Source organism: Zootoca vivipara, chromosome 12, assembly GCF_965207765.1.
Source record: "Zootoca vivipara chromosome 12, rZooViv2.hap1.1, whole genome shotgun sequence".
NCBI lineage: Eukaryota > Metazoa > Chordata > Lepidosauria > Squamata > Lacertidae > Zootoca > Zootoca vivipara.
The window spans coordinates 50,286,133-50,298,600 of NC_142595.1; the positions used below are offsets into that span (position 1 = coordinate 50,286,133).

A 12,468-nucleotide genomic window follows, 5' to 3' on the forward strand; every position below is an offset into this window, starting at 1 on the left:
ACTCATAATCATAGCTGCCAAGTTCTCCCTTTTTTTAAGGGAAATTCCCTTATGCTGAATAGGCTTCCTCGTGAGAAAAGGGAAAACTTGGCAGCTATGCTCATAATCTAGTCTCTAGAAACTTGTTATAACATGAAATAATAAGAGGTGTAAATATATGATGCAAACTACCAGCAATTACAAATAGCAGAATGTAGGCACCCTATATAAAGGAGCAAACTAGTGATATTTTAGGGAGCAGGCGAGGCCCCTGGCTTGCATCACAGGAGCCTACACAACACAAAACACCGTTGCTGTCTGTAGGTTTGATTTTATTTGTTGTTTATCTTATATTTTAGAAATGTACATCCAGTTTTTTTTAATCCTTTAATTTTTTGGGGGCCCCCAAGAGAGTGGGGCCCTAAGCTATAGCTTGTTTCGCTTATATGTAAATCTGGTACTGGTTAAAGATATGCAGATGAAAATGGCCAGTTTACTTCCCTATTCCAGGGAAAAAACTCTCTCCCCTCCTCCCGCCACAAAGAGTACAGCACTCCAGGGAAGATGTTTCAAGGAAACTGGGGAAGACTTGATCGTCGGTCTCCAGAACACGAGAGATAGTTCCGCTTCTTGGTCGCGAGGCTTGCCGTGCTCAGCAGAAATAAGCTTGCCATGCCACCCACCTACCCCAAAACACTTCCTCTTCCTTCGAACAGGGATGATCTCAAGAGATGCAGGGCATATTATGCACCCTTCCCTCTCCCCCTTCTACTTTTAGGCAGATCACGAGTTAACCGTTGCGTACATTGACCTCCTGAGCCTTAAAATAGGACAATGTGCCTTGGGCTTGGAAGCAAGTCGTCGGAAAAAGGCTAGAGAAATGCCAGCATGGGGTTTTTTTTGGGGGGGGGGCGCAGTATCAAACCACAGAAGCTGGACATCCCCCCAAACACACACACTCAACTTGAACGCTAAAACCTAAAAAATATCCTAGATGCCACAGCAGGTAGGCCCGCAATCATGTTTTGGGCTGCAATTTTCCCTCCTCTAGTTATTAAAAGTGCAGAAGTGGGAGGGTGAGGGATCGGGAACTTGTGATACTTCAGGTGTTGGAAGACTACAACTCTCATCATCCTCGGGCACTGGCCCCTGTTGGCCGGAGTTGATACATGGACATTTTTTATCATGCTTGGTGGAAGCATAAAAAAAGCTTTAAAAAATGTTGGGCACAAATACATTCATTGACATAGGAGATTTTGTAGGTTAATGTTGCAACGGAAACGAGATCTCTTCCTGTTGGGACTAATGGATATACAACTAGAAAAAGAATATGGAAGGTTATTGCAAGATATGATCAGAGAGGCGAGATGGTAGAGTTATTTCCCATATATTCAATAAACGTTTTCCAATCTTCTTTAAATGTACATGTTTTTCTTGTTCTCTTATTCTATGTGTTAAGTCTGCGAGTTGTGTATTCTGTCAACTTAAAGTTGCCATTGGCACCTTGCTCATTTTCCATTTCTGGCCTAACAAAACAAGAGCCACAGTTGTTGCAGACATAAATAACCTTTTCTGACACCTTGGGATTTCATTCTGAATTATCCCCCAGCAAAAAGGACTTAAGGGTTGCCATACGCCCAGAATTGCTTCTTTTTCTTTTAAAGCTGTACAAGCTGATGGCCATCCCCTCCTCTTGTGGGAGGGAGCGCTCTAGTTTTAACTATTTGCTATGCGAAGAAGTCTTTCCTTCCTTTCTGTCCTAAATCTTTCCATGCTCAGCTTCACTGAACTTCCGTGATATTCTAGTGTTAAGACATGAGACGGCCTGCTGCTCTAACAACTAGAATCTAGAGCAGGCATCCCCAAACTGTGGCCCTCCAGATGTTTTTACCTACAACTCCCATGATCCCTAGCTAACAGGACCAGTGGTCGGGGAAGATGGGAATTGTAGCCCAAAACATCTGGAGGGCCGAAGTTTGGGGATGCCTGATCTAGAGGAACAGTGTATTTGATCCTGGAGGCTGGATTTAAGAGTTGCCGTGACCAGCGAGGCAAAACACAGGCAAATCTTGCAAGCAGGCGGATAATAACCTCCCCTTTAAAAACCTGCCTTAACTTGGTGGTTGTCTCCCCAGCTTGCAGCCGGGCTTGCCATGTGTCTTACCAAATACAAGATGGTACTTTTAAAAGTTAAGATTCAGAAGCAATACAAATTCAAGTGGTGAAAAGATTGCAGACTTTATTCCAAACAGCAAGCGGTACAGTCATACCTCGGGTTATGTACACTTTGGGTTGTGTACTCACTTTTGGGTTATGAATGCGGTGGACCCGGAAGTGTTTACTTCCAGGTCGTTGCGTCGCATTGCGCAGAAATGTTCTGCGCATGTGCAAAAGCACTGTTCGGGTTACGTACTTTTGGGGTTGCAAACGGCACCTCAGAACAGGTACATAACCCGAGGTACCACTGTATATACATTACCAAGCAAGCACGTCACTCTACCACGGGGAAGCCCTGAACGAGTGGCGAGGTGTGTGTCTCCCCCCCTCCCAAGATAGTCTCGGTCCATAGCACTGTGGCCAAACAGTCTATGAGGAAGCCTTCTGCCTGACATGCTCCAAAGCCAGATTTTTTTTAATAGACCTGTGTCCTACTGGACCAACACAGGCTAAAGCAGAGCTACTCTACAGCCAAAGACAAAAAAAATGCCAGGCTATACATCAAAGGCTCTGCTGACCAGTGTCATCAACACATCAAAGGCCGTTTCACAAGGGATATTGAAAGCAATAAAACACAGAAACCAGTCAGGAAGAGATAACCAGATAATAAATAATAAAACCTCGCCATCACCAGGGAGCAGGTCGCCCCAACACTAGGCCTCTCCCCATGGATCCCTGCCCACACCATAGATCAGACCCGATCCGCGATCCCCGCCATAAGATCTCGCCACCAACAGGGAACAGGCCACCCCGACACTAGACCTCTCCCCATAGGCCGACCCGGCAGTACCCTCTCCCCAGGGATCGCCTCCTACCCCCTAAGGACCCTCCCCTCTCCTCAACCCTCCCCCAAATACCAGGACCACCCAAGGATCAGCACCTCCCCTGGGTGGGGGTTGACGGGGTATAGGAAATTGGGGGATTCACAGAGATAACCCCAGGGGTGGGGGAACGAACAGAATAGGTCATGGATCAAGACACCCTGGGGACACTCACAGGGATTAACCACTCAGAATCCCGCCCCACCACAAACCCCCTCCCTACACAACCCTCAACCCCCAAGACCCCCCCCAAGGAACCTCCCCTCTCCTCAACCCTCCCCTCCACCCCCAATACTGTACCAGGACCAACCAAGGAAACACACCTCCCCTGTGTGGGGGTTGGGGGAAGAGGGAATTGGGGGGATTCACAGGGATAAACCGAGGTGGGGGGGAGAAACAGAATACCTCATAGAGCGTGACAAACTGGAGACACTCACAGGGATTAGCCACTGCAACGCATGGCTGGGTCAGCTAATAATAATAATAATAATAATAATAATAATAATAATATATTTATACCCCGCCCATCTGGCTGGGTTTCCCCAGCCACTCTCCAGTCCAACAAAATATTAAAATACAATAGTCTGTCAAACGTTAAAAGCTTCCCTAAACAGGGCTGCCTTCAGATGTCTTCTAAAAGTCTGATACCCTGTTTCCCCTATTTTAAGACGTAGTCATAAAATAAGCCATAGCAGGATTTTTAAGCATTCAAGGAATATAAGCCATAACCTGGAAATAAGACATAGTGATAGGCGCAGCAGCAATGCCGGCCGCGGCAGGAGGAAAAAAAATAAGCCATCCCCTAAAAATAAGCCATGGTGTTTTTTTTTTCAGGAAAAATAAATATAAGACGGTGTCTTATTTTCGGAGAAACACGGTAGTTGTTTTTCTCTTTGACTTCTGGTAGGAGGGCATTGGAAGCTGACCATGTCAGATCATTATCTCCTTGAGATTACAATCATTCTTCCCTAATATCCCATGCACCATGCAGCTCTACGCGTGAAGAAGCCTGTGAAAATGCATGCAACTTAAAAAAGAATTTGTCAAAGGCACAAGGTTGGGAGTTTTTAAAAATTATTTTATTTTTATTTTCTTTCAGAAAGTTACATACAGAGTTTTGCGCTCACAGAAAAAGCAAGGATTCCAAAACACCCAACAAAATGACATCGGTTTAATTGTCCTGGCCCCGCTCGGCCCCACTGCTGAGGGATGCGCGACAAGGATGCCCCCCTCAAGGAGCTCTCAAGCCCCCCCAACAAGCCGAGCCGAGCCAGGGAACAGTTCTGAACTTCCAAACATGCTTTGAAAAAGGGAGGGAAGTATCAGCCCCCCCCCCCCCGACAAAAGTATAAGACTTAAAAACAATTTCTCTCCAGAGCTTCTTATTTATCGGACGTTCCCCTCCCCTCGACCCCCCCCCCGGCAGAAAAGTGAACACATTAATGCAACGCACCTTAATCAAGAAACTTTCTCTAAGGTTTTTAAACATAAATAATTTCTGACAGACACGTACGGAAAAAGGTACTGTATCGTTGAAGCTGGAAAGCTGGCAGGGAGTTATCGCAGCTTCCGAATCTCACGTTTCCCGAAAAACGGTTTGCGAGAGGTCGCAGGATGGGCTCCGTCTCGCTGGGGGGGGGGGAGAGACTGCGCCCCCAAACCTCCCTTCATGCGCATGTGAGCTACTCCCCCTTCCCCCCCAAACAGGGTCCGTGTTTGCTGATTTCACTAGGTAGTCTATACGATTATTTACAGTGTTTTCTTTTTAAAGATAAAAACGACAGGAGAACGGAGATCAAAACGTTCTCTGTGGGTTTGCAGGATGGAAAGAGAAAGAGTGAAAGAGATAGGTATTAGCATTGCAGAATTGCCTTCTGCGCCTGCGTTTTTTTCCAGGCCCCTTGCAAACAGGAGGGTGCCAGGAGCTACCGGAGATTTCGCCGCCTCCCGAAAGGTTCCGAACGTTTCATCCAATCGCGCCGCCCGGAGGTCACCCGCCCACCGGTCTCCGTGGCGACAGGCGCCGCCCGCTCTCAGTTGTCCTCGTCGCTGTCGTCTGGGCTGATGGCCGGGCTGGTGAGGCTGTAGGTGGGCGACGTGGGGCTGTAGCCGGGGGAGGTGGGCGAGTAGGTGGAGCCCTTCGGGGAGGTGGGCGAGTAGGTGGGCGATGTCGGGCTGTACTTCGGGGAGGTGGGCGAGTAGGTGGGCGATGTAGGGCTGTACTTGGGCGAGGTCGGGGTGTAGACGGGCGAGGTGGGCGAGTAGGTGGGGCTGGTGGGGCTGTACTTGGGGGTGGTGGGGCTGTAGGTGGGCGATGTCGGGCTGTACTTGGGCGATGTCGGGCTGTACTTGGGCGAGGTGGGGCTGTACTTGGGGCTGGTTGGGGTGTACTCCGGGGAGCTGGGGCTGTAGGACGGGCTGGTTGGGGTGTACTTGGGGCTGGTGGGGCTGTAGCTGGGCGAGCTGGGGCTGTAGCTGGGCGACGAGGGGGTGTACGTCGGCGACTGCGGGGTGTAACGGGGGCTGGAGGGGGAGTAGCTGGGGGAGGTGGGGCTGTAGGAGGGGCTGGTCGGAGAGTAGCTGGGCGAAGTGGGGCTGTAGTTTGGAGACGTCGGGGTGTAGTTCGGAGACGTGGGGCTGTAGCTGGGCGAGGTGGGGCTGTAGCTGGGCGAAGTCGGGGTGTAGTTTGGAGACGTCGGGCTGTAGTTGGGGCTGGTCGGAGAGTAGCTGGGCGATGTTGGGCTGTAGCTGGGCGACGTGGGGCTGTAGCTGGGGCTGGTCGGAGAGTAACTGGGGGACGTGGGGCTGTAGCTGGGGCTAGTCGGAGAATAGCTAGGGGACGTGGGGCTGTAGCTGGGGCTGGTCGGAGAGTAACTGGGCGATGTAGGGCTGTAGCTGGGGCTGGTTGGAGAATAGCTAGGCGACGTGGGGCTGTAGCTGGGGCTGGTGGGGCTGTAGCTGGGCGACGTGGGGCTGTAGCTGGGGCTAGTTGGAGAGTAACTGGGCGACGTGGGGCTGTAGCTGGGGCTGGTGGGGCTGTAATTGGGGCTGGTGGGGGAGTATGACGGAGAGGTTGGGCTGTAGGAAGGCGATGTGGGGCTGTAGCTGGGGCTCTGCGGTGTGTACGCTCCTGGGGAACGAGGCTCATAGGCAGGAGAGGTCGGGGAGTAGCTGGGAGACATAGCCCCACCTAGAGGAAGGGAAGAGGAACAGCTGTCAGTCCAGGATTCCGGCCTGTTGGTTTTCCCAGCAGCGCCCTGAATGAATGAATGCTCTTGCTCACCTGGCGATGGGATGTACGGGCTGGAGGGTCCTGGAGACCCCGGGGACCCTGGGGTGGGCGACCAGGCTGGAGAATAGCCGGGGCTGAAGCCGCTGGCGTCGGAGGCGGCGCTGGGTGAAAAGCCGGCTGCCCCCGGAGTCATTCCGCTACCTACATAGCCGGTGAAGGAAAAAGGCAGTAAGAAACAGGTCCCATGTTGGAGGGAAAAGCTGCGGCAAAAAGCTCAGGTCTGGGGCAACTTGTACTACTGCAAAAGTCCCGAGTAACTGCTGGCAGCGGTGGCAATTATTGCAACCCGCTTTGGAAACTGAAGTGGCAAACGCAGCCTATAAACGGAAATAATACAATAAGGAACTGCGTGGTTTCACCGGCCCCCCCTTGCCTGGGTTTTGACGCAATTAGCAGATGGAGTTTGTCTTCAAAGGCCGAACTGCAGTGTGTGTGCAACTGTTGATCGGGACTATTCATCATTTGCTGTACATAATAACATCCCCAACAGCCTGTACACACATGACATTTCCTGCAGGTTACTTCCCTGCCTTTTGCAGTTGGGGGTGCAAGGCCACGCGATGCATGTATGCAGCCGAGGAACCGAATCTCCAGTTTTAAGAGCCCAGCAAATGTTTGGAAAGCAAGGAAAGGTCAAACCTGCAGAGTTCATCTATGTGCTTTTTTCACATTTGGCAGGAGAAAGAGCACGCCAAGAAACCCAGAAAACCTCTTGGGAGAATATGCAGATCTCCTTACTTCCCCTAGTTTGTGATTTCCCACGGCACGGTCCCAGAGATCCTGGGAAGGTGAGATCCCAAGGCAGGAAAGATTTAGCATCGTGGGCTGGGAGGACTGGGCGAGGGCCAGAGACACCTGGGTTCAAATCCCCAATTCAAGCCATGAAAGCTTACTGGCCAACGACCTGGCCTACACAACAGGGACGTTGGGAGGGTAAAACTGGTGCATGTAAAAAACACATGCATGTTACTGTTGAGCAACTTGGAACGGAAAGTAATATTCCAACCAGCTGGGTGAAACTCAAGCCTGCAGCAAATATATCCCAAGAGGGGGCATTTGCCTAGGCAGAAGACCCCCCACCCCCACCCCACAATACGTACCAACGCTAGGAGACCATGCCACATATGCTGGCGTGGCGCCTTGGTTCCAGGGGGTCATGGCGGGCGACATTCCACCCATGGGGCTGGGAGCAGACCCAAAGAACATGCCAGTAGCTGTAAGGAATGGAATGGAGTTAGAGAGGAGAGGAAATTGGCCCCAACAGAGACCCTCAGCTTCCACTTACCTAAATCTACTGCCCTAAACCCTCGCCTTCCTGCCCTTTGCTTTATAATCTGCTGAATCCTTTCAAACAGATTTCTAAAAGGAAAACACCCCCCCTTTCCTCGACATTCAGCCTCACGAGCCTGAGCTCCTTGCCCCAAAGGAAACGGGAACGGCTGTGAAGCAAAGCGTGGCATGCTTTTAGCTGCCGAGACGCGGGCGTCTGTTTCAGGGGAGCGGAGAATTCAAGGGAGGAAAGGGTCGCTCGGAGTCACCCGCCCATGTCCGCCTCGCTTCTCTCTACTTAAGCCCGCTGGGGTGCTTGGGCATGCCCTGTTGCGCCAACTCCCAGAATCCCCTGCTCCGCCCCCACAAAACCTGCTTCTTCCCTCTCAAGAAGACCCAGATTTCCAGGCCTGCCGCTGCCTCCTTGCTCCCGGACCGGCAAGCGCAGCAGGTGACTTACGTCCCCCCACGCCGAGCCCCGGGATGTTGGTGGGGATCTCCATGCCGTATTTGCACTTCTCGGCGTCCAAGAGGAGGTCGAAGCAGCCGGTGCCTGCCGGCGCCAGCTGGCCCAGCATGATGTTCTCCGAGACGCCCTTCATAGGGTCACTTTCCCCGTGGGCGGCCGCTTCCATCAGCACGTCAACCTGCAGGGGGGCAGAGCGGGTCAAAGGGTGGCCTGCTAGCTCCCCCCCCCCAAAAAAAGTGGCAGGACGGGGGAAATTCCTGGCCCTTTCTCTTCCCCAGAAAACTCACCGTCTCTTCGAAGGAGCACTTCATGAGGGGCCCCGTGTCTTGGCGGTTGACGCCGTGCCGGGTGATGGCCATCAAGTGGCCGCGGCACGTCATGGTGTCGCACAGCAGCGCCAAGTGGCGGTAGTTGACGTAGGAGCCGTCGAAGGAGATGACGTGGTACAGCTCCCTCTCCAGGGCCTTCCTGACGGCCTCGATGCCCAGCACCTGCAAGGGCGAAGAGGAGCAGGCTGCCACAGTCGCAAAGGGGAGGGCCCACTAGATCCCCTCCCTTAAATCTTCTCACACAAACACGAGATCGCCTTGGCCCATTATGAGCCCACTCGGCCACTTCAATCGGTGGAACTGGCGCTGCTGCTGGTGGCACCCGATAACCCGTTCCACGTGCGCAAAAGAACCATCTTTTAGTGCGCTTCGGAACTCCCTGCCTTTGGACGCCGGGCAGGGCCTTTCCCTGTACTGCCTTCCAAAAGCGTTCCAGTTTAGACAACCCTAGCCAGAAAGCCGATGCGAGCGTAAATCTGCTTTCGGTCCATTGTCGTTTTAAATACCTTAAATTACTGTATAATTTTGCTCTGCAATAATGTCACCGTTGCATCTTTTCTGTAAACCGCTTTTGAAGTTGCTATTGTTGCTTTTGCAGTCAAGTGGTTGTTATGAGAATTTTGATATAGGATATTCTCAATAAATAGTCTCAAATATATCATAAATATTCGTTAATGCACACATATCTAAATATATGAACCATGTGTCTGAAACAGTATGGGAGAGCAATCCTGAAGCCGTTTTGATTTCTCCCAATGACCTCAGATATTCCTATGCAGTAAAGGAGGCAAATGGGGAAAGCCTTCCCATTGTCTTTTCTCTTGCAAATGCTGTCTTAAGGGCGTGTTTGTGTATGAATAGGATGAGCCAGTGACCTGGACCCAGGAACTAAAGTATGAACCATCACAAAAGAAAGACCAGACTGCCCAGGTAATGCAATCAGTGACCATTATCAGGTCTCCCGACAGGCAGGATTTCTGCTGTAGACCGCCGCCTCCTGTGATGTATGCATGTTTGGGGGGGGGGTGGTCTTGAGCTACAGGGCGGCAATTTCAAGAGTCTATATAAGGTCTTGTGCACCATTGTTCAGGGTTCTCCTCCCTCCTGCGTGTGGTGAGTGAGGACCCTGTTGCAACAGTTCCTTGAATGAAGATCAGGCTTACTAGCCGCTTTGCTTCTCAATATAATCTGGTTGGCCTCTGTTATTTCCTCCTACTGATAGGGAACCCTCAAGGACTCTATATGGGCTCCAAAATACCCCGTAAGGGAAAAGGAGCAGTTTTTTCTTATAACACACTGTATGCATCATATAAAATTAATACAAACAAACAAACATGTCCTATCGCAGAAGAAGGGCTGCTCCCCTCTCAACCCTTGCATGGTAGAGGGAAACCCCAGAACGCGCCCCCTCCTGGCCGTAGATCCCCCCGCACCCTGGGTACCCACCGTGAAGATCTCCACAATGTCGTTGGAGGTCGTGCGCACGGGGTCCACGTCCTTCTCACTCAGCACCCGCATGAGGCTCACGCCGTCCGTCTCCAGAATCCACTCCTGCAAGGCCTTGAACTCCCCGTCCTCTGTAATTATGATCTTCTTCTTGTTGTCCGTCTGGGGCAGGTGCATGTAGACCTGGGGTGTGTGTGTGTGTGCAAAAAAAGTGTGTCAGGGTGCGCTCGGAGGGAGCCCCTAGGCAGGGAGGCAATCGTGGGACCTAGCCAGAAGCTCCCGAGTGCGAATCCCGCAAATCCCCCGGGCCCAGGCTCACCTTGCTGATCTGCTCGATACCCTGCAGCGTCATGTCCGTCAGCATGTTAGACTCAATGCAGCGGAGGAAGACGTCGTCATCCATCTTGTCCACAACTTCCTCCTCCTAGAAGCCGCGCAAGAGGGAGGGGAGGAGGCAGGAAGTGCATTTTTCAGGAGCTGTCTCGGGGTGTGTTTTTTGCCCCCAAAGCAGCATATCAAAATAGAGTAACAGCGACAGGTGTGCCCTCCCTTCTCCCCCTTGCCAGATCTAGGCCTCGCAGGCCATGGCGTGGCAGAGACGCTGCCATTTGCTGCTGGAGTGGCTAGGAGGTGACTCTGGAGAAGGGAAATCTCCTGAACCGGCCCGTGGGATAAACTTAGGACCACATGGCCCATGGCGTGCCACCAGCCTTTACAGATACATGTATTTCTGGTTATGTAAATGGGCATTCTGTGGCTTTCTCATTTTCCTCAACCAGAGGTCTGCTTCCTGCCTGCTATCCTCAATAGGCTTCATTCATTCTTTGATTGTGGGTGGCTCTCTAGTAGTATTAACTAGATAAAGGGACGCGGGAGGCACTGTGGTCAAAACCACTGAGCCTCTCGGGCTTGCCAATCGGAAGGTCTAGCGGTTCGAATCTGCTCTACGGGGCTGAGCTCCCATTGCTCTGTCCCAGCTCCTGCCAACTTAGCAGTTTGAAAGCACACCAGTGCAAGTAGATAAATAGGGACAGCTGCGGCGGGAAGGTAAACGGCGTTTCTGTATGCTCTGGTTTCCATCACAGCGTTCCGTGATACCATAAGCGGTTAAGTCATGCTGGCCACATAACCTGGAAAGCTTTCTGTGGACAACTGCCGGCTCCCTCACCCTGAAGAGAGATGAGCGCCGCAACCCCACAGTCGCCTTTGAATGGACTTAACCGTCCAGGGGTCCCTTTACTTTTTACCTATTAACTAGATGTCTTAACATCTAAAAATAGGTATTTGTGATGAATGAAGATATGTACAGGAAGCAGTCAGAGAGAAAAGGAAGGGGCCTGCTTGAGAGGCAGGTCAGAGTGGTTTTTCTCATGGTGTGAGACCGATTAAGGGGAAGCTCTCCCAGGTGGGAGGTTTCAACTCTCTGTATGTGTGAAGATTAAGATAAACGATGATTGAGGGCTACATAGATATATTTATAATTTTGTGTTTTATGAGGATCAGATGATGATTAAAGCATCTTACTTTTTCTCTTTTTTCTGTTTGATATATTAGATAAAGGTGTCTGACTCTGGCGTTGCGGCGCTCATCTCGCTCTATAGGCCGAGGGAGCCGACGTTTGTCCGCAGACAGCTTCCGGGTCATGTGGCCAGCATGACAAAGCCGCTTCTGGCGAACCAGAGCAGTGCACGGAAACGCCGTTTACCTTCCCACCGGAGCGGTCCCTATTTATCTACTTGCACTTTGATGTGCTTTCGAACTGCTAGGTGGGCAGGAGCTGGGACCGAGCAACGGGAGCTTACCCCGTTGCAGGGATTCGAACCGCTGACCTTCTGATCAGCAAGCCCTAGGCTCTGTGGTTTAACCCACAGCGCCACCTGGGTCCCTTGATATATTATTTTTCATTATTCTATTGAGCTTAGTTTTAGTTTGAAAACCTTTGATAAAGCAGTTTGTTTTTTTTAAAAAAAGGCTTTATTCAAAGGCACCTTCTCCCAGGACTGCCCTCCCTCACCTCTTGCATCTTATTCTCATCGCTGTTCATGATCCGGATCCGCAGCACCAACTTCTCCGCGTTGTCGTCGTTGAAAATGCAGTTGAGGTCATCCCCAAAGCCTGCAAAGGGAGGAGGGAAGGAAGGAAGGTTGACCTCCTGGGCTGAAAAGCAAACCGCAGCACCTCCTCTAGAATGGTTCTGGGGCGGGGGGGGGGGGACCCGATCCCAACCCTGCCCCTCCCCCTCACCAGCATTGATCTTCTCGGCAATCTGCTCCATGGTGAGCTTGCGGTCGGTCATGTGCTTGCGGTCCAGCTCCACGCGCAGCAGCCAGGGGGAAATGCGGGTCACGTCAAAGTCGGGCATCTCGTAGTAGACGTTCACCCACTCCTGGTCCTCGGCCACCACCGTGTTCTGCGGGTTGGGGTCGTAGTAGATGGCGGTGTTGGCGGTCACCTTGCGGAGGGTCGTGTGCTCCAGGCGGCAAAGGATGTCCTGGGAAGGAGGCAGACCCCCGGGAGAGTAGGGGGGAGGGGAAAGAATGGGGTGAAGAAGCCCAGCCACGAGAGAGACAAGTCTTCCCTCTTCCCCCTCCTGCCAACCACAGAGCTGCCCCTTTCCACTCAATTCATTTTTTGAAATAAATAATA

The 12,468-nt window shown here is 51.7% G+C and overlaps 1 protein-coding gene across 1 annotated transcript in view; it reads right to left on the reverse strand.

The window, feature by feature from the left end:
• Nucleotides 1-4,074: 4,074 nt before the first annotated feature.
• The window catches only part of POLR2A (RNA polymerase II subunit A), a 31,747-nt gene continuing 23,353 nt past the window's right edge, over nt 4,075-12,468 (reverse strand). The window contains exons 21-29 of the mRNA XM_035134644.3: nt 12,067-12,313; nt 11,837-11,937; nt 10,142-10,246; nt 9,823-10,005; nt 8,335-8,538; nt 8,039-8,225; nt 7,410-7,523; nt 6,301-6,450; nt 4,075-6,207 (exon numbers count right to left, since the gene is read on the reverse strand). Coding sequence (XP_034990535.1) covers nt 5,051-6,207; nt 6,301-6,450; nt 7,410-7,523; nt 8,039-8,225; nt 8,335-8,538; nt 9,823-10,005; nt 10,142-10,246; nt 11,837-11,937; nt 12,067-12,313 — 2,448 coding nt within the window. The 3' untranslated portion in view covers nt 4,075-5,050. The remainder of the gene's footprint in view (nt 6,208-6,300; nt 6,451-7,409; nt 7,524-8,038; nt 8,226-8,334; nt 8,539-9,822; nt 10,006-10,141; nt 10,247-11,836; nt 11,938-12,066; nt 12,314-12,468) is intronic.